Source organism: Ylistrum balloti, unplaced genomic scaffold, assembly GCF_031769215.1.
Source record: "Ylistrum balloti isolate Yb309-2 unplaced genomic scaffold, AGI_CSIRO_Ybal_v1 Utg369618, whole genome shotgun sequence".
Classification (NCBI taxonomy): Eukaryota; Metazoa; Mollusca; class Bivalvia; order Pectinida; family Pectinidae; genus Ylistrum; species Ylistrum balloti.
Genome location: NW_026781890.1, coordinates 1,112,912 through 1,134,790, shown reverse-complemented (window position 1 = coordinate 1,134,790; position 21,879 = coordinate 1,112,912). Strand labels below are relative to the sequence as shown.

Here is a 21,879-nt window from a genome sequence, read left to right as displayed (position 1 = left end):
GTGTATTGGCCGTTTACCATGTAGTCTGAGACTGCAGTAGTCGTATTCTGGATGTACAGCTCTGAATGTGATCAGTTTAGCTAAACATGGGACATATCTATCAAAAATCATTGTGAGGATGCCAAGCAAGGAACTTTCTAAATCCCAGTTTTCTAAGCGTTCTCAACAGATTTAAAGTTTTCAATACCAATCTGGATGTCTAAATTGATCAAATTCTGTTATGTCATGTAAAACTACATGTTTGCTGTCTGTGATATTGTGTCAAATATACATGTAGTTGCTTGCATTTACTGATTATGAAGATTTCCTACTGTAAAATGACATTCCTAAATCAATAATCTTAAGATAAATTTAAACAAAATTAATGTCATTTTATCTAGGTACCAAATCCAGCATGTGTATATAACCCATTTTTCCTCTTCATTCTTAATAGATTTGACTGTTTTTACCTGCTAAATATGTAAACATTTGTTTTAGATACTGTTGTGTAACACAATACATGTTTATTGTTAGTTCTTTTAAAATAAGACATTGTGTAAAATAAAATATTTACATCACAATATTGTGTACTTCTTGGAAACTTCTTGAGAATTTTTCATTTTGATCTTGTGATCTAGACCTCGGTCTTCAATGGTTTTCTAGTCCTTGCCTACATCCAACATCAACATCTCAATCATCAAAGATAATCAGATACTGGTCTAAAATTTAACACTCGCCACTAAAATTACTAAACACAAGACATATTTCATCATGTAATAATTGTTTATTACCTTTTAAACAACTTTCACTTCTCCAAACACATATATTATCTATCGGCCCGGAGAGCTTCCCCTGTACATTTAGGCACACAAAACCTTGGTAATATCTCCATACAAAAGGTGACTTGACTATCCTTGCACAAATAGGGATATCAAACATTCACACATATGGCATCAGGTTCATACCAATGTCATTTTGCATCAGTTAAAAGTGAAATGAAAAAGCCTTGTGATAAGTCTCTAAGCAGCATGTTTTTCATCATACATCAATCTGCCATTTTGACAATATTTGAGAACATGAAAGTGTCAGCTTTCCTTTTACGAACTCGCTTTCACTTCACTTTGATTCTGTAGGCAAAGCTAGCATTGTTGTTAAGTTTGGATAAAATAATGCACCAGTGCAGAATTCCTTTCAGTGCTTTGACACCAAACAGTTCCTAGTAGGGTAGTCACTTTGAAAAAAGAACATACCGTAAAACTGGAACTAACTGAACACATATTGTCCACTCATATTCCAACAATCCTACATCCAAAATACTTTTTGTTTTCAATAAATTATCTGTGCTTACACATGAACAACATATCTGTGATCATGCTACCAAAATAACATAATTTACATGCTAAGCCATGGGGACCTGGCATCAGAGCACAATTACAGCTGGACCTAGCCTATAACCCTAATTTAACTCCAAAAATATGTTAATAAAAGGTTTATGGTATTATCAGTCTTGACCTGTAGAACCTGTTAACAGAATTACTGAGCATGAAAATGGTTTTATAGGATCATGATCATATATTATGCTTTATGAGTTAGTAGAAACTTTGTTGAATTGCAACTGAAGATCTGAAAACTGCAAATGAGGAAATCTGGTTTCAACAAAAATGTAAGATATCAAAAGATGATGTAAACATAGCTGCTACTCTAATAGTTAGCTGCCATTTTGTGTGAAGGTAAAGAGAATCTACAATTATATATCATCACAAAATAGAAGTAGAGGAATAAACAGACAATGTGTATGAAATAACAAATACTGAATTTTTTTCGGTTTGGATAAAACTTGGTTTAGCGATATGAATTAAAAAACAAAAAACAAAAAAAATATGAATTCGGTTGGACGGACAATACATCAAAAAGTACTGCAATTCATAAAGCTCAGCAATTACTCAATGTAGCACTTACAAGAAACAAGTTTAAAAGAGAAATGTTAAGCATTCCAAACATTGAATGTTAATGAGAAAGTAGCCAATTCTCCACCTGACGCATAACTCCCTGCCCTTGTCCGGAATGGCAGTGTTAAGTCACAAATTCAGAAACAGTATAAATTTGAAAATGGCTACAGCATTGACTGTGCCAAACTTAAATCATTATTGTGACAGATTCTTAATATTAAAATATAAACTACAATGTAGCATGTATTCAGGCAAAGTTCAGAATTCATGTTTCAAGATTTAGTTCAGAAAGAAATTAATCCTTGAAGAATTTCTGCTACAGATAGAAGTAGCAAAAACCATTTTAGGTGAAAACATAACACTGCACAGCAAATTTAGCCATGAACAGGTATTCTTTGTCAAAATCTAATATTGTAAAATGGAATATTTTTAGAAACATTAAAACAATGTGATTTGGATATCGCCATCTTGTAGACATTATATAAGCTGTAATGTAAGTATGCATTTACCATACAAAACATTCAAATATCTCCATGTGCTGAATAAACTGATAAAATTACACTAGAAAATACTTTTTTTTCTTGAGCCAGTTTATTTCATTCAATTCAGGATGATATTTGAATGTATTTTATGTTCAAAACCCCCATACCAGCTTGTATAAAATAATGATTAATTCATTTAAGCCTGAAACTATTCCATGTATTGCACCATATCCAAAAATATCTAAAAGTGTAGGACAGAAATGCATTTTATCATTTCAGTCAAAATGGTTCTACAGAAGCCAGTTCAGTTAAGTAACTACCCACAAATATACAGTGCATTATTCAAAGTAGGGTCTTAAGGAAGAACACCTTTTCACAAAACAAATCTCCTGCATGTATTCGAAGAAATAAAGTCTGAACCTGTCAGCTAGTTTTTTTAACTTAGTACACTTTTACGGAACCCCAGAATACAAGTAAATGTAGATCAACTATCAAAAGTGTGTTAACATTATCAACGTAACCCCCATCATGACCATAATCATTCATCTTTCATATGTTATATAAATACTTTTAAATATTGATGCCCAGTCAACCATTTGGTTTACAACCACAAATAATATACCTTAGAAACAAGACTGTTACCACATTTTTTGACAGGCTTGTCACACTTACTGTCAGATTTTAAAATTTTAAGATCTACAACAATTTCTAAGAGTTTGTATGACTTCACAGTTAATCTTCAATCCCTTTTGTATAAATAAAGTGGACAAAAAACACAATACTGACCTATCGATACATCAAACATGTTTATATTTCATCTCTCACCATATCCAGTCAATGCATCCTCGACCCATTTAGCATCATAACTAGAACTACTAAAATCTCAATATTCCTAATGATAAAGGACAAAATCGTATTGATTACCATTAATACACACAATGGAACCACACCAACCAAAACTGTGGACAGTCAAATCTCTTTAATGTGGACAATCGTATACAATGGAACCTCCTTAATCTTAACAATTGTTCGCAATAGCACCTCTTTAACTATGTGTATTGTATACACTCGACACTCACTAACTGTGCAACTGTATATTGTGAAACCATCTTATCACTTTCTAAACAGAACTGCTTTATGGTAATCTAGGTTATGTATTCATTAATCTGGAAAACTATACAAATGGAATCTATTTGATAAGGAGCTTTTGAATAAAAAAAAGACCTTTAAAACTACTCAATGTAACTAACAACTCCAATACAAAGTTTATACCACAGAATTCGTTGTTTTTTCTCTCCTTTTTTATTCTCAAAGATTCAGAAGATATCACTATATTTGAAATGTATCAGAATCTATCGGTATTGGTTGATTTTAAGAATATCAGCGGTAAGTTTGGTTAAATCCTTGCAACAACAAGCCAGAGATTTCTAATCTGGTATAAACAGTACCATGTATTTCTAAAGAAATGCTGCAAAAAAAAAAAAAAAAAACAGAACAGAATTTGATTGATTCTGCAAATTGCTATTGAATTACTGATTCATTTGTTATTAACAATAATTTCTTTTTGCATAATGTTTAAAAAAAAAAGGAAAGAAAATTGGTCTTCACTCCTGTTGAATTTTCAGATATATCATTTACAAACACATAAGTTTGACTGAAGTGTGTATTTTCATACTTTTCAATTGTGATGTTTTACAAACAGGTACTCTATACAAATCTGCCATGATTTTGGTTTTAACAGCTTGCTGTTATCAACTTTTATTGAATAACCCAACTATTAAAATATTTTTGGATATAAATCACCACGAAACAATATTGACAATCTTGAAAGCTTCAAAAATATTCAAGCTGAATAACTTATTTTTCATTCCTGTACTTATCAAAAAAATGTTCACCAAGTTGGATATTTCTATATATAGAAAAACTATCTTTCATCATATCCACACGATAATGCCATGAAGCCTTTTCTTTGAAACTGAACAGATAGAATTGAACTTACTCATAACGATTATAATTCATTAAGCAAGAATTTGATGCAAACACAGAATTACGAAGTAGAACACTTTTCACAAAGTAAATCAAATTCAAAGTTGATACCTGTTCCATCAACATGAATATAAGTAGCATAATTTTTTTTCTTTGGCTGGAATTTTCCAGATGTTTACTTCTTTTTCTCCATAATCATAATTTGATGAACAGCTTTTTGTACATTAACTATTGATTTAAAGCACAAAGAATAAAGCAGCCAAACGATATACTTTTTTATATATAAAAATGTGAAGTTTTGACACAGCTTCCATAGCATTATACATGCAGTATGTAATTAGCTGCTACGAGTGTGCGTTTTGAACAATCATGTGTGAATGGATTAAATTTTCATCCCTTCTTCCAATGAACACAGCCATTTAAACACCGTTTCTTTGATACAAAGATGATTTAGTTAATGTTTTGATTGGTGTGAGTAAACATACACACTACATACTTGAAATATGTAGTAAAGTCGAGGGAGAACAACTTGGACAGATTGACAGTGTGAACTATAAAACATTAATTGCATGCTTCCCTGAAAATGCTTCTACCACTCCACTATCATACTTATAATACATACTCTCCCTCTCTAACATGCAGAAAACACATAAAACCACATTTAACTCACACATTCCCAGGAAAAATCTATATTGTGTAAAAAAAACTTCATTCCATTGCAAAACTCTAAATACGAATTTCTTAACAATTTGAAAATGGAGACTACAAATCTAAGTTGTGCTATCGACTTGATTTTGTCTTCGTTTTCACTTCTCCATTGGCTTTCACAGCACTGTCCTTGGCATGCTTAACACTTGACTTGGAAGGAGCATCACGTTTGTACTTAGACACATAGGCTTCCACTAACACTTTAATTTTCACAGGATTTATATCTCCACTCTTACTGTGACACACCTGAAACAAAAGATAGTCACATTGTCACTTGTAAACATTAAATCAGATTCCCGGTATCTTCAGAATTCAGTTACCTTAAAAATTGGCTTCTACATCCCATATTCTGAACTTTGCTAGCATAGAATTATAAGTTTACTGTTGCTAACAGAGTAAATTCTGTAGCCCTCCACCAGAGAAATATACATTCCATTACCTTAAATTGATATAAGTCTTTTACTTTATGAGACTAATTCAACATGTCATGAAGATTGATAGCAATATCTCAAATTAAGGTCACATGATTCAGATGACTTGAAATATAATTCTATTACTACAAACCTTAGGCACAGCTTTTCTGAGGATTTCTTTATACTGTTCCTTAGAAACCTGCTTTTTGTTGTAGAAGGGTTTGAGTGCAACCTTCACTTCATCCACCACCCTCTCCTGCAGGTGCAGCTTTTTCAGGTACTAAAACAAAACACTCTTCTTCATAAGTAAGGCATGTTATTAAGATTTTAATATCACTTAACAATACGTCCTACTTGTACATGTACCATACTAATACAAATATTGCCAGACATTTTCTGTTAAGATTTTCATCCTATATATAAATGTGCCTCATTATCTAAACTACCTATCTGCCATTTTTCAAATGAGGATTTCCCTTTCCTAAGAACTGAGCAACCAACTGGATCAAGTAATCACATATACTGGCAATGTGTTTCAAAACAATTTAATATTAAATCTGAATTCCAACAAATATTCCAAAATTTTAGCAATAGAAATGTATATGGACCCGCTTACTTTGCATCAATTTATCATTAACATAATAGTCAAAATACTTAAAAACACATATCCTAACTTTGTGTAACGTAAGATGAGATAGGCCCCTGGGCTTATAGCAGGATAAATTCCGTAGTTGTATGTCTAGACCTGCACTAAGCAGGTACATTTAATAATTAATGCATGAAACAAAGATGATCTCCAGATCATACTTATGATTTGTGAACCTTCAAATTAAATCTTTCCAGAGTTAAGGTATGTGTATGTGTTAATATGATTTAAAGAATTTCAAACTTCTTTCTACAACATACCTTCTCTTTATTTGTTAATTCCACCGCAGAAGAGGGCATTTCATCATTTGACATATCATTCATTATATCATCAAAGATGACATCGTCCATCTCCTCCTCCACAGGTTTATGCTTTTTTTCTTTCACTTTCACTCGCGAAGACTTACTAGTCCGTTCATCACTATCACGTGTACCCTTAAACCTCACTTTACCCGAATGACTGTCTGATCCTTTTTTGTCTCTTTTACTCCTTCTGTCAGAGGATTTAGAATTGGAATCACTACTTAAGCTGCCAAACACATTTTTATCGCTATTTTTATCTTGTGTTAGATGAAGTTCAATATTTCCATCATCCAAGGGTGAGGACATGTCCATATCAACAACTTCCATGGTTTCCGCCTCTTCTTTACCATTTGAGTTCATAGCACCACCTACGACTAGTTTCTGTTTGCCACCTCCCATTGGTGGCAACGGCACCTTGAATACATCATCCCCATTAGCTTCCTGTCCAGGAGCATCCCCAGGCTGGTTTTCTTTGGTTATCATGGCTAGCTGGGCCTGTGCATTGAGGAGTTTTGTTATATGTGTTATTTGTTCCAACTGGCTGAGTCCTTGGAGACTCTGAGGTGGACCTTCTCCACGGTGATGGTCCCCTGGCATAGACACTTGGGGTATCCTGTCCCTGAGGCCAAGTTCAGGCAGCAGGGGAGGGATATTGGATTCCTGCATTGACAGGTGTCGTGGATGGGATCCAGGTGGTGGACCCCTAGGGCCACTCATAGGGCCCTGCATCCGTGGGTCATGGCCGATATTTGGATCACTTGGCCCTCTTAGCATATGCTGGAATTGGGGTGGAGGTCCAGACTCTGATGGAACAGGCTCAAATCCTCCATTGACAAGATTAGGCTGTCCAGGAAGGCTGCTAGGTGCAATACGTGGACCAAAGCGATTCTGTATTTGCATTATATTACCACTCGTTGGCACTTGCAGACTGAATTGTGGCAGGTGGCCTGCTTGAAACCTGGGAAATCTGCTAAATGGTCCTCTGTTGATTAACATAGGGTTCAGCATCATTGGCCTTTGTGGAGGCACCCCTGGCTGGTAACCTTGTGGAACCATTCTAAGACCTAGGGGCATTGGTGGCACATTCTGTGGCTGCTGCATAAGGGATTGTGGAGGATCGCCTGTGGGTAAAAGTATTGTTCCCCCTTCCCCAAGAATGCCCTGGCTTGGGGGTGGGGGTTGGTGGGGAGGAAGTGGAGAGAGACGCTGGTGAGAGCTAAATCCCTCCTCCATCATGTGTGGAGGGAATGATATCTGTGGAGGTGGTACATTGTACACCACTGGCTCAGTGTCCAATGGAGGAAGAGGAGGACTAGATTCTTCAGGGTCATCTGTCGGAAAGGCTGGATCATATTCACCAGCACTTTCCACTGGCTGGTTGAGAGTGATGTTGCTGGACATGAGTGGTGGAATCTGAATGGCTGATATATTTAGTACCGTTTCCTTATCATCAGACACTTCGTCATCAGAAATGTCCTTGTCCTTATAGTCCATCACCTCAGCAGGAGGTTCCTTGGTTTCCATTTGCTGACTGCCTATCACCTCAATGTTTTGTGCTTTTTCAGTTGTAATAACAGATATTGGCTGGGACTGTTCAATATCTGGTTTCTTATTTGTCACTACTGTGATTTTTTTAGACATAAGAGGTGGTATTTTGAGTCGTTTTAACATATCCTCAGGAATAGCACTGTCTCTATTTACATTATCATCACTTCTACTTGGCTTATTATCATCAGAATGCTTTGCACTATGTTCTGGAGAGGTCACTTTCTTCCTGTCAATGTTATCATTTCCTTCTGTTACTGGCCGAGATTTTTTAGTCCAGAGAGAGACATCCTCTTTTCTCTCAAACTTTTCATCACGTCGCTTTTGACGTTTATCGTCACCACTATACCTATTTTCTTTCTCCTGCACTCTCCTGCCGGGACTTTTACTTCGACGCGATACCTTTTCTCTGTCTCTGCTCCTATCTCGTCTTCTTCTTTTGTGGTGTCGTTCCCACGACCGAGATCTACTCCTCTCATAGCGTTTTCTTTCTCTTGATCTTGACCTTCTAGATCTATCTCTTGACCTTGACCTGTCTCTGTCACGTCTGTCCCGTGACCTGCTTCGCGACCTGTGCCTATCACGCCTATGTTTATGCCTACTTGAACCGTCCCTGTCCCTATCCCTATCTCTATCACGATCATAATTTCGTTTAGAGTCTCTATCTCGATCTTTTCTATCATCACGATCGCGTCTAGAACTACTCTCTGAGATTTCTCTCACTTCCTTTTTCTCTGTCTTAAATTCGTGTATTTTTTTTGCAGTTTCCACTTTGACTATTATCACATCCTCCTCTTTCATTACTGTTCTTTTGAAAGACTCTTCCTCATCTTCTTCACCTTTGCCTTGTTTATTCTTATTTGAATTTTTCTCAGGATCAGGATCACTCCTAGAAGACCTCCTTCTCCGTTTTTTCTTTGGTATACGGGGAAATTCAGAGATAGGAAGAAGAGCCTCCTCCATTAAACTTGAATCTTGAGAATTTTCCTCCACTACTACTCTACTATCACTCTTCCTACTCCTCCTAGTTTTTCCAGAATGCTTGGACTTTTTCTTTTTTTCATTCTCTTCATTTTCCATATTATCCTCTGACCATGTAGCCCCGCGATCATCTCCATCAGTATCCCATGCATCCCCTAATTCATCCTGAGCTATTATTTCAGTTAATCTGCCTTGGTCTTCTTCATATGGATTAATATTAGCCTTTTCATTCTGTATCTCTGGTTTATCCTCTGTGTCTTCAACTTCTTCCTCTATATTCACCTCCTCATTCTCATCTTCAACTTCCTCTACATCTTCTTCAGCGATATCTTCTTCATCCTGTCTTTTTTCATTTTTATTATCTTCAATTTCCTCAACTTCCCCCTCCACATCCTCACCTTCTTGTTCCTCATCACTTATTTCCTCAGTAGCTTCCTCATCTTCAACAACCTCTTGGTTTTCTTCTCCTTCATGTTCTTGTTCTGAAGCATTTTCTTCCTCTTTACTGCCTCCTTCACTTTGTCCATCTGCAGTGATCTCAGTCGTACCACTATCCTCCAACATTTGACTTGAAGGCTCGTCCTTCATGGATAAATTCTTTTTTTCTGAGTCTGGATTAAATGAAGCTGAACATGTAGTTACTTCTCTATCAAGATATCTGACAGAGTCCAGAGGACTTGAAGATCCTGACGCATCACAATGAACAGTTTCTTCTGTATTCATAACAGCATCCTCATGTTTTTCCTGGAGTGATATGTATGGTCCTGAAAAATAAATAAAAAGATACTTTATCGTTCTGTAATTCTTAATTTGAAGTACTGAAACACGTTTGCACACAAATGAATATATCCAATTACGTTTCATATGAACACACTTATCAGCATCTTGGCAATTCTTGCTTAAACTTAAAAAATTATGAACAGCTATAATCTGAAAATAATCATAGAAGACGAGAAGGGTAAGAGTGACCTTGACTTAAACACCCTGAAACACAATTCTCCTCAGGTATTTTATGTTTGACCTTTTTAGAAGGATTGATAACTATCTATCAAGAAACTAGATGACATGAAGGCCTCCACTTCCAAGCGTAATGTGACATTTGAACCTTTAGCCTTGACCAATGATCATGATCACCTTCATATAACAAAGTGTGATAAAGAAAGAGACAGACAGACATGGTTAACTGATGAATGATCCCCAAAAACGACATTTTTACCAAAGGGCAATAATTCTGTAACTAAGGGGTTGCAGGCCCAAACTTTAGTATATAGCACATTCACTTAGTATAAACAATGTATAAACCAAGTCTCATGCTCCTAATTTTAATGCAAGCAAAGATATGCTCAGGACAAAAACTTTACGCAAAGGGCCATAACTCTGTACTGAGGGGTCATGGGCCCCAACTTTGCTACAATGCACCATTCTTTTGTATGACTGATGATTATATTCTTTTAAATATCCTAGTTTAAATGCTGTCAAAGTAATGCGTCAGAAAAAAAAATTTAGCAGAGGGCAATAAGTCTGTAATTAAGTGGGTTGTAGGCCCTGAATTTGATTGGTACTCTGCACATCGTTTTTATATGGTCAATGTATATGCCAAGTCTCATTATCCAGGTGTGCAGACAAGCAAAATTATGCTCCAGGTGCAAAATTTTCTCAAAGAACAGTAATATGACCAATGTATACACCAAAGATCCATGACCCACAAAGGCGGCGACTATATACTCCCACAAAAAAAATTCTGGGAGTCTAAAAACAGAACAAAAAAAAAAAAACAAAAATGGTGGAGACATGAAAAAACAAAGTGAGCCAGAGCTCACATAGACTTACTCTCTGCTATCTGATCTTTCTATGTTAAACTGATGTGTTGAAGAGAGATGACTTTTATTTCACAACAGATCCAGGTGTGACCTTTGACCCTTAAATCTTGACCAATAAGTATCACAACGTAATCAAAGTAGACATTCATATGATGTTGATATGAATGACATATGTGATACTCTTTGATCATTCCATTTATGATTTTGCTGAAGTCTGACTTACTTGTAATTTCAATGGTTTGAATTTGAATTTGTTTGGATAAATCAATTATGTTACAGATATACAAACCTTCAATCTGATTAGTGTCCTTTTTCTCCTGTACGGAGTCATCTGTTTGTAATGTACTATCATCCTTATCATCATCTTCACCATTATCATCCTCTCCATTTTCCTCTTCAATGTCACTAGCCTTGTTCTCATTGTCAATATCTTCATTTTCATGGTCACTTGTTGCATCATCAATGTCATCACCTTCATTCTCATTATCACTGCTACCGTTCTTAATGCTGTCAGTTTCATTTTCTTTTGACTCGTTCTGATCATCATCAGCACTACACTGCACTTCATCTTCTTTCTCCATGTCATCTTTCTCCTCCATATCCTCCTTTAAAAGAACCAACACAATTTCCTCTTTCACTGCATCATCTTCCTCCTTCACAGCAGTGCTGGTCTCTATAGACTGGCAAACTTTCTCTTCATCATCATACTCAGGAGAGAAGCATGCTTCATCACCATACAATCCTTCAATTTCATCTTCTTTTTCCTCCTTTGTTTTGACTGCTTCAGGCTTCTTGGTTTGCTCAGTCTTGGGGGTCTTATTTTTATCTGGCTTTGCTAGTAGTGAACCTGTAATGATTTAAAACAGTGTATAATATATGATACAAATATTGCATAAATAAAAATATTCTCTTTATAGTAAAAATCCCTTATATCAAATAATTGGTGTAAAAGTCACACTTGTACAACTAGTGCTAATTGGACATGCTAGGGAATTTCATGAAAACAATTTACAAATGAAGTATAATTAACAATGCCAAAGTTCCAATGAAATTAAGCTGATGTTTGTGAACTTAGATATGAAGTTTCATAATGATTCGAGGAGAATTGATGTCTTTAACATGGTAAGGTCAATATTCATATTAAATATTTATTAATAGTTACAATGGCTGTATTTTTTACTTCAGAAAGATGAAAAGCAAATCCCTTTACGGGGCCATGAAAACTACATATGAAGATAGATTAGGAATGATGTCTTTAGTGTGGTGAGGCCAAACTTCTTTTTATAGTAGCAGCAACCTTCTTAGGTTTTGGGACTAAAGTTCAGAATACAAAACTCTTACAACAGAAAATATTTATTTGTGTACATGTCTAACATATTCAACCTATTAAGCATACTGTGAACTTACATAAACAAAATAGGGATACTCTACAGTACTTTTTCTCCATTCAACAATGTACGAAATCTGACCAACACAAACACACTGAGGTTTTTTTTTCAGGTAGAAATAATATTGTCGCTTTTCTTATTTAGGAAACAGCCTGATTTCATCTGTTTAACAAAAATGTATAAATATCAGTCGTGTGTTACAGTACATGAAATGCTGTATATGTCACTATGATTAATGCTGATAACCTACCATCCCTCTGTATTGTGACATTCTTGCTGTCCATCCCCAGAAGTGTCTGATTCTGCATTATAGAACCAAGGAGATCAAATCCTCCACTGGCAGGTGTAGGAGTTGGGGCTGGGCGAGCAGCAGCAGAAGAAGAGGAGGATGAGCTGGCTCTGAGAATAGATACAACAATTAAATGAATATTGATTCAATTATCATACCAATTCAATGATCTTTTGGTCTCCTCACCATGGAATCATTTTAGCTATTCTCAATGAGTGATGTCATCTGAAGTGAAATGACAAGGCTATTTGTTTCTAGTATTTTAATCAATGTTTGATGTCTTCTTTCCTTACCAATGTAAACAACATCATTTTTGCGAATGATTCATTTAAGAGCTATGGTTGTATATTGTCGGAAAACAATATTGAAATGACATCACCAATTTTCAAACTGTGTATACATTCATGCAAAAATTTTAATTTTTGAACAATTCTTACAAATGACCATGAAGCTTTTTGCTACAAGGTATATTCACAGATTCTGTAATAAAGATTTGAATCCTTCATAAAAAGAAGTCAAATCTGATAATAATTCATTACACATGAAATAAAATAGATTCTTTATTGCAGAAACTTCATTAATTCACAAGCAATGAATGAGAGGACAAACATACCTTGGTTTACCAACGGGTTTGTGGGACTGGAGGGAGGATCGGGAATAGCGAGAAGGTTTATTTTGAGTAACCACAGATGTACCTGGTTGTGGAGCATCCTCACTGTAATTGAGAGCAAATTAAACTTATCACATGTTACTTCCCCTATACAATCCAAGCTCTTTACTCCAGTGGATTTCCCAATTTGAAGGATTGAGTTCAATAACACCTCAGCAATAATAAAAGTGAAAGCTGTCTTCTAAGATGTTGTCTGGAAGGTGTGACAATAAGATTTTGTAGAATAACAAAGCTTGGATGAAACCATCACCGCAATGGTTGAAAGGTATAAAAAAAATTCCAAAAAATTGATACTGCGAAAAACAACAATGAAACATTATTTAACAATAATAATAAAAAAACCTTCACAGTATTTAAACACCATATAATTCAATTTGTTCACATTCAGAAAAGTTGCAAATTCATATAAAGAAGGAGAATTTAACAGGAAAATGCATACATAAAAGAGGTTTACGGAAACAATTCCAGCAACTGGAAAAAATGTTATTGCAAAGACACAGCAACTTGAGAGCACAAACATTCAGATGTCCCTACTACTTACTCCTGAAATGAATACAGATCATCTTTGTGACCCAGGATTGATAATGGGGCTATTCCAGAGTCAACCTTCTTGTTCTCTGTAGTCTTTTCACCAGACATTTTCTGCAATGGGATTGTTCTGCCCACAGGTGGGTTAGACAGTCCTAGATTCCTCGCTATTCTGGCTTTCACTGTACTTGAAGGGATCTCCATCTTAATAGTTTGGGCCTACAAGAGGAAAATGATTTCAAAGCTATACAGTTATTGTAAGATTTTACTTTTAGTGCATTTTCTGGCTAGTTCTCTTCTGTGCATAAAACAATGTATTATTGTCATAGAGATTGAAACATTGATATATTTGAAGAATCTACCTCATATTTTAGCTTGATTATAATAAGCAAAGAATTATCAATAATTCATTGTAGTAAGATGTATATCAATGCACACTTAACAAAAAAGTTATACAAGCTAAAATCATCAATTTTCCTTATTCACTTGAACATGAAATTTTGAATCCAGAGATTATCGTCTTCCTACATGTTTAGAGCAACTGAATGTTAACCAATCTTAAATGACTTTTTTTTTCAAGGGTAAACTTTGAAGTGAATTCAAAATGTTCAAAAAGAGTCAAGCCATAAGCAAAAGACATTCATTAAAATAGAGAATCTTATATAAGATTCATATGATATTGATAAATCTCAGTAAATAAGTCTTGGAATTTCTCATTTGAAAAAGCCTCTGACAAGGTCTTTGGAGGTATGAAAAATTATTAGTCTCACATGAAATAGAAACTCATGTCAAATTTTGTTTATCATACAAGTTAAATACTTTTGCAAGCTTTCATGAGAACAGCATTTTGTAAAACAAAGTCTTAAACTGCATTATTCTGGCATCATATCTCTTTTTTATGCAACATAAAAATGCATATGATGCCATTCAGTTATGATGTCACCATAGAAAGAATGCGCACCTTCAACCAAACATTGTCCTGCTACAATACAACATGTGGTCATAACCAATTTGATGAGATTTCTGACAATGATAACAGAATAGCTATGTGACTTTTGTCCACTAGATTTAACAAAACTGAACAACAGCTGGATAAAGTTTGCACTGATGACTAAGCATTTCTGCCATTTCAGATATACCCCATGTGAGCGAGATTATGATTTTAAAAAATCTCAATTTTACCTTGCATCTCAATATGACATTTATTACAGAATCTTATCTGTATAGTGGGGTAGTCTGATCTCTAAAAAAAATTCCAAATTCCCATTTCAGTGCAGTAATCACTGGCCAAATTTCCCACACATTGTGTTACAAGGAATTTTATTGTTCCTCCATTTCTTAATTACAGTTAATTTAGATAAATCAGCAACAGCACAAACTCTAAGCATGGTGTTTATGAACTCAATACTAGCAAGAATTTTGTCTATCACTTGCATAATAAAGAGCTGTGTTTAGTTTGGGTCTATAGCTTTTATAACAAAAACATACTGTACGAGCTTTCTTTTTTGTCTTTCTCTTCTTTCTCCCTTTCTTCCCCTTCTTTGTAGTTCTTTTTCGCTTCGTACCAGTCTTCTTTGTAGTTCGTTTCTTTTTGGTGGTTGACTTCCTTTTTTTCTTTGTTGTCGTCTTCCTACGCTTTGTTGGCGTCTTTCGTTTCTTGACTGTGGCTGGTTTGCTTGGTCCTGCACCTGAGGCTGCCTCTGTTTCCATTTCCTCAGCCGCCTATGAAAATATGAGTTGAAACATGATTTCATCAGCTACCCACATAAATTACTAAGGACCTCTCCAGACTACCTCAAACTTTTTTTCTTCTTTTCCTTAGATTTTTTAAAAGTTATTTTCTGACCCTTACACTTATGCAACTTTGCTGATTTTCTATAACTTCTATCTTTGAAAACTGAAACAATTAATTCCAAAGTATTATCACATCACCTTCAAATTAAAAGTGGCCAAAAATTCAATAAGAAATAAAATACACTCCAGGCTAGAGTCAAGTGACAAAAATTGAATCTCAAATAACAATGTCACCATAATTAAGTGACTACAAATGGTGCAAGTGATTTTTGGGACTCAAGTATTTAAGCCCTGAAGTCCTGCTTTTCCTGTGGGTCTCACTTAATTTTTTCGAATCCTCTATATCTCTTTATAATTGGATTCATCAAAATTCTGAAAATTGTGTTCTAGACGAATTAGACAAAATCCTTTGAACTGTCAGATGTCAAAATATCTACATATAGTATATCTCAGGAATTAAAGGCTTACTCTTTTGTTTGACACTTTCTTTTTGTTTTTCCAGTATCACCTGATTTTAATTACCATGGTAACAAAATAAGATAAACAATCCATACCATAACCAGGTCTTCCTCATCTGTAGAATCGACAATATATTCTCGACGAGCAAATCTGCGAGCTCGCTCTCGTCGCAGTTCTGCAATTTGACTGCGCACACGCTCCATGACACGGGTTCTAGCTACCTGTCGCCGACGTGGTCGGAGGAAGGAGGTGGCCGAGCTACCTGCATTTTCCTGGATGATCTCACTGACCTCTTCATAGTCATCAACTGTCTCTGCTGTTTCTGTAACAAGCATGATTGTTAAAATGATTATTGTGTAAAAACCTGTAATTTGAAATACTGAAAATTGTTTCTGCATTACAGTAGTACAATTAGTCAAAGCTTGAAGTTATCTCAGCTTAATGGATCATTGAAAGGTCATATAGAATAACTAGGCTTTAAATATATTAACTTTAAGTGAAAACTACTTGCACTGCAGAAAAGTGCTAAATAAAAAACTGTTTCTTAAAATTCCACAGTTCATCACAATATCATAAATCAGTAAGAAGCATGAATGTTGTTGAAATACATGTTTTGATAATCACTGGATAAGAATACTGTCTTTGCTCATTTCTGGATAAGAATATTTAACTGTATTAGTAAACATTTCCAACACAATGATAAATTTTCTTAAGCAATCTACCTGTGCCTTGTTTGTTGAGGTCAGCACATTCAGGACAGAACCACTCCTCTACAGGAATGTCCCTTAAAGGGGGGGTCAGGCATTCACAATGAAACCTGTCAACATCACATGTTACCATAATATTAATCACCAGGTAATAATGTGACCTTTGTAAGTCACACTTTGTGTAAAATATATCATCCTGTAGCTTAGTCACACTATGCAGGGCTCTCGATCTGCCACATTTTTTGGGCTGATATTCGGCCCCATTCCCAATGGAAAATAGTATCTTTTTCTCCCAATTTAGACCCAAGTTTTCCCAATTCTAAAGAAAATGCCGCTATTTTTCCCAATTCTAAGGGCCCCGGGCCCCGGGCCCCAGTCCCAAAATGGGGTGTGAGAGCCCTGCTATGTGTCAAATAAATTTCTCTGGTGTTAGTCAAACTGTGTCAAATACAAATCACAAGCTCATTGATTGAAATTTAATTATGTTTTGTTTGTTTATTAATAGTCTGTTACATGTGCTTAATATTTTGAAAAAGTTCCTATCCTATTTATAGTGTAGTCATATGTCGTACAGGTGTTACATCAATGACATCCAGTACATGCCTTATGATGTCTTTGTTTGGCGTTGTTATCATCTGATTTGTTAAATAGGTGTGTTGTAAGGAAAGCATGCTAGGTGTGTGAGAGATTAATAAAACTAAAGAACCTGAACTAATATTGCAGTTGGCTGTTTATCCCTGGGAAGAAAATATCCTCCTGATTCCTACCAATTAGACCTCATTATTACTGGTTAGATATGATGGACCTACAATACTACATATTACTACAATACTTTAGAAGTCTTGAAAGGTAATTATATATCTGTAATATTAACAGTTAATTCCATTTCATGTAATTTAAGTTAATTTATTGTCCATTAAATCATAAATGTCAAGTGAGATAGAAAATGTTATTAATTGACAATCTGTATTTTGTAGGGTTATTTTGTATACGTGGTCCAACAGAAAAATAAATGTTAAATAGGAGCAAAGAATTGTTAAAGTCTTATTGCACCCTGTGACATGCATTATCACAAATAGCTCTGAATTACAAATTACCACTTCAATTAACTGACAGAATAAAAACTAAGGCTATTAAGAATACTTGCATTTAAAATGTACCTTGAATATTTGTTAAGTGAACTCCTCTGACACAGCAATTAGAAAAAAACGTATGTACGCAAGAATATGAGTTGGACACTGCTTAATTCTATGTGACATAAAATCTAGCAATTCAAAGTAACTATAGCCATAGCACCACACAATCCTAGAATATCTACCTTCACATTGTTTAAATCATTCTTACCCTTGATCACATCCATCACACAGGAGGAGCCTGTCCTCCCTGTCACATCGTCCACACACTTCACAGTAAGTAGGATCTTCGTCTTCCTCCTCTGGAATGTCACACATGTTCTTGTCCTCCACCACAATCTTTAAATAATAAATACTGACAACTAAGCAAAGAAACACCATTACAAATAACATTCATGACTCGAATTAGGTTCAACTATTTGCTAAAAATCAGGAGGTTAAGATAAATAACTTTCTCCTGAAACTAACCACCATAAATACCTGCGTAATGTTTGAACCCTAAATAATTTGTATACGTACTTTAATGCTGAAAATATGCTTCTACTTACATAATATGTACATCCAAAAATTCAGGCCTTCGATAAATCAATCTTGTGTTACATAATATACAAACATCAGATACACATTATTTCAATATTCTGTTGCTACACTCTTATGGATAATCAAATATAAAATTGTTTTCTCTCCTTGAATCTAGTCACCAAATATTCTTTAAATATTACTAGCACAATCTTTAGAATTACTTCTGGATAAAAATGGTGCAAAAGCTCTATCTGCTGACAGTTCCTGTTTTTTCACTGGTTTTCAGTTTTGTTAAAATGTAAATATTTCAGTTTTTGTCATAATTATGTTTCCAGATTTTTTAAGTACCTATGAAGAGAAATTTTCTTTTTATTCATTTTGCCAAGCGAAATCTTACCCTTCGGAAAACCTTGTCCTCTCCAGCATGCTTAGCAAAGATCAGATGAAAGACTTGACGATCAACTGGACATGTGTTCACATTCTGAAACAAAAAAAATGAGTTCTTAAATGTGTATACTGGCAATGAGTAAAGAGATTTTGTTTTTTTGTATCATTAATAAAACTTTAGAGTTGCTTCTTTTTACTGTTGCAAAGGTTACACCATTTCCTTTATTATAAAGTCAGGCTTTGTAAATCAATGAACTTTTCAAAGAACTCAGATTTTCACTCTGAAAGGATATACCAGGTAGTGCATAATAAATTCAAGCTTTGAAATCTTATCTAGAAAGGTCTAATTTTCACTTTCCGACTGATGCAGCGGAAACATCACTGGCTGTAATCTAACGTTACAAATCAATCAACTTCAGTCTATTATAATTATATACCATATGAATGAACTTCTTTAGGAATTTTCTGTTCATATTACAAAGCATCTGCCTTATTCAGTTAGGTCAACTACAAATGTGGGATCACGCTTCTTCCAATCAAAATCTATAACGGCTTTGTAGTGTTAGATTTTGCTTTTGTTCAATGGTATGAGCTGAAGATTTAACAGCCACTCACACCAACATAAAATTAAAACTATCTGATTTCATAAAAAAGATATTATATCTGGCAACAACACATCCCAGAATACCTACATTTGACCACTCCTGGATACACTCAAGACAGAAGTTGTGGTCACATGTCTCTAAAATGTTTACAAATTCAGTGTCCCAATGTACACTTGATGAAGGCAGGGGTCCCCTCAATTTATAAAGGTAGGAGTGAAAACCCCACAGTTATCTGGAGCACTGACAAAACTGGACAGTTTTCTCCTTCACCATCAGAGTCACTCTCCAATAACGTTGAGGCTTCTTGGCTTTCATCTTCTCCATCCTCTTCATCTTCTTCCTCATCAGTTTCCCATTCTGAAATAAAGGTTTTAGATTGTGTTCATCAGACCACTATAGGTATTTCAATACAAAAAAATATGTCTAATCTAAAAATCTGTATCAAAATATACAAAAAAATATACTCTGAATATTTCATGATTTTGACTGCAATAGTGATGGTCTCTATGAATGTTTGTCCCCATAATTTTACATTTTCACTGTCCAGTCCATAATCTTCGTAAAATATTTCCTTTCATTCTACCCCCACATCCAATGCTACCATACCTTCTCCAACTTCTTCTTCATCCTCCTCCTCCCCATCATCTTCTTCATCTTCATCGTCACTACCATCCTCATCTTCATCACTCTCATCCTCACTTCCTTCTTCCTCATCATCTTCATCACTATCTACAATGGCTGTTGCTTTTCTCTTCCTTGAGATCCCATCCTCTGTCTGTTCTACATCAGATTCAGCAGTTTCTACCTCTTCCATGTCATTTTTCTGCTGGTTGTCCATAGTGCTGCTCTGTTGTGGCTCTTCTTGCACAGAATCGGAGCAGGAATCCTCCTGGTCCATGTCATTAACAGGGCTGTAAAATGACAGAAGTTTATGTAACAAAATATCTACCATACTCACAGGAACATTGCTTTAAAATAATAATATATAAATAATTCTTGAACACTTCATATTAAAGGTACCAGGTAACCCATTGGTGAGTCCCTGTCAAGTTGATTCTGCATTTAGGACTTTCGTTTACCTTTAGAAAGTGATCCCAGAACACAGGTTCAGTTTATAGTTTTACCAATATATAACATATGCTTTCTGAAAAGCTGAAAATTTATCTCAAGTCACTCAACCCTAATGTAGTTTCCATATGTAGAAATTAGAGGTAGTCCTCAGGTCTTTTCATGGAACAATATCTTTGGTTGATTTTTGTTTTTATCCGACACTGTTGGGAAATCCCAAATTTGCCAGTAGCAAGAAAAATAAGAGTTACAAGAACAAAAACATACAAAATTTCATAGCAACAAAATTGTATTTGCAACTTGTTTGTTATGTGATTTTTAAGCAGTTTTTGCATACCAAAATAACACAACATTTTAGCAAATTTATAAGCTGGATATCAGACATTGAAGCTTTGCAGGCCTGAATTTAGGTTAAAAGATTAACTTACACAAGATCAGTCACCTTGATCTTGTGGCGATCAGTTACTAAAATTTGTGAGGAACTGGGTACATTTCAGGTTTCAATGATCGAGTACCCAGGGCATAAATTGTGTATCCATGACAACCCTATAAAAGACATAATATTTTATTGAAATATCAATGAAGTATGCAATCTTTTTATCTGTGCGACACTAAAGTTCAAATACCAATCATACAGAGGACACAATTCAAATATATGATGGAATGGTCAGACCAAAAGGTTTGTCACATTATACAAAGATGGTTGGTTACCTGGAGTTATGCCCCTTTGACAATATTAATTTCTCATGCAAAAGGTCTGCATTTTATTTAAAAGACATCAGCATCAATTTTCAATTAAAAAATCTATAATAATACATTCAATATAACATTTTTCATATACTTTATATATGCTAGACAATCAAAAGCAACAATTTCTATCCTTATACAAGAATTGTAAAATAACATTTGTACATGCCAGAAGCAGTTTAAATGGTACACATCACAGTTCCAAATAGCCAGCAACATTCATGTCACACAAGACAACATTAATATCATCATGTTTATATTATCCTTTGTAGTTTATAACAAAATACCTATGTTATAATGACTGTAGGTTTAGAGATGACGACTCTTCATCCTCTTAAGTGTGATGGGAATATCAAAAAAAAAAAAAAAGAAAGAAAAAATGCATATGGTGCATACCTGCATGTTGTAGAACTTGAGTTAACACCTTTAAACTACTGGGCATTTTTACAACAAGTAAGACAACTGAATCATTCAATTTTTAGTAAATATTACAATATTGCATTGGTAATTGGGCCATGGCAAAAATATGACATCTTTTTATTGCTATTATTGAATAGAACGAAAAAGACCCATTTCGGTAATTAATTGCTTACTCAAAGCAGTAACTATCCATCAAATGCAGGACTATTACCCAAATGCGGTTCTGTGCTCAATGCTAACCCAAGCAAGACAATTGAAAAAGAGGTACTCCGAGACTTTTGGACTTAAGATAATTTCTGAAAGGTATATCTGCCTGAATGCTTCTTTTTGCTGTAGGAATGTGGCTAAGTA

General features: G+C 34.9%; 1 protein-coding gene across 1 annotated transcript; it reads right to left on the bottom strand.

Annotated features, from left to right (window-relative positions):
• Positions 1–743: 743 nt before the first annotated feature.
• LOC132548874 (uncharacterized) lies at positions 744–20,131 on the bottom strand. Its single transcript, XM_060212774.1, has 15 exons — positions 19,900–20,131; positions 19,526–19,650; positions 19,381–19,452; positions 18,699–18,782; positions 17,991–18,118; positions 16,662–16,756; positions 16,035–16,261; positions 15,121–15,408; positions 13,700–13,905; positions 13,102–13,203; positions 12,450–12,598; positions 11,101–11,658; positions 6,424–9,755; positions 5,669–5,797; positions 744–5,350 (listed from the first exon to the last, which is right to left on the bottom strand). Exons 1-15 carry the CDS (start codon positions 20,129–20,131, stop codon positions 5,177–5,179), a joined length of 5,901 nt encoding a protein of 1,966 aa, XP_060068757.1. The 3' UTR covers positions 744–5,176.
• Positions 20,132–21,879: the final 1,748 nt, after the last annotated feature.

What these genes read in the sequence shown, in the direction of transcription:
- LOC132548874 (XM_060212774.1), bottom strand. Translation starts at nt 20,131, where the DNA reads ATGGACAACCAGCAGAAAAATGACATGGAAGAGGTAGAAACTGCTGAA. An exon ending in ATGAGGAAGACCTGGTTATG is followed by an intron (nt 15,409 to 16,034) that starts GTATGGATTGTT and finishes ATATTTTCATAG; the next exon opens with GCGGCTGAGGAAATGGAAAC. An exon ending in GGACACTAATCAGATTGAAG is followed by an intron (nt 9,756 to 11,100) that starts GTTTGTATATCT and finishes TTTATTTTTCAG; the next exon opens with GACCATACATATCACTCCAG.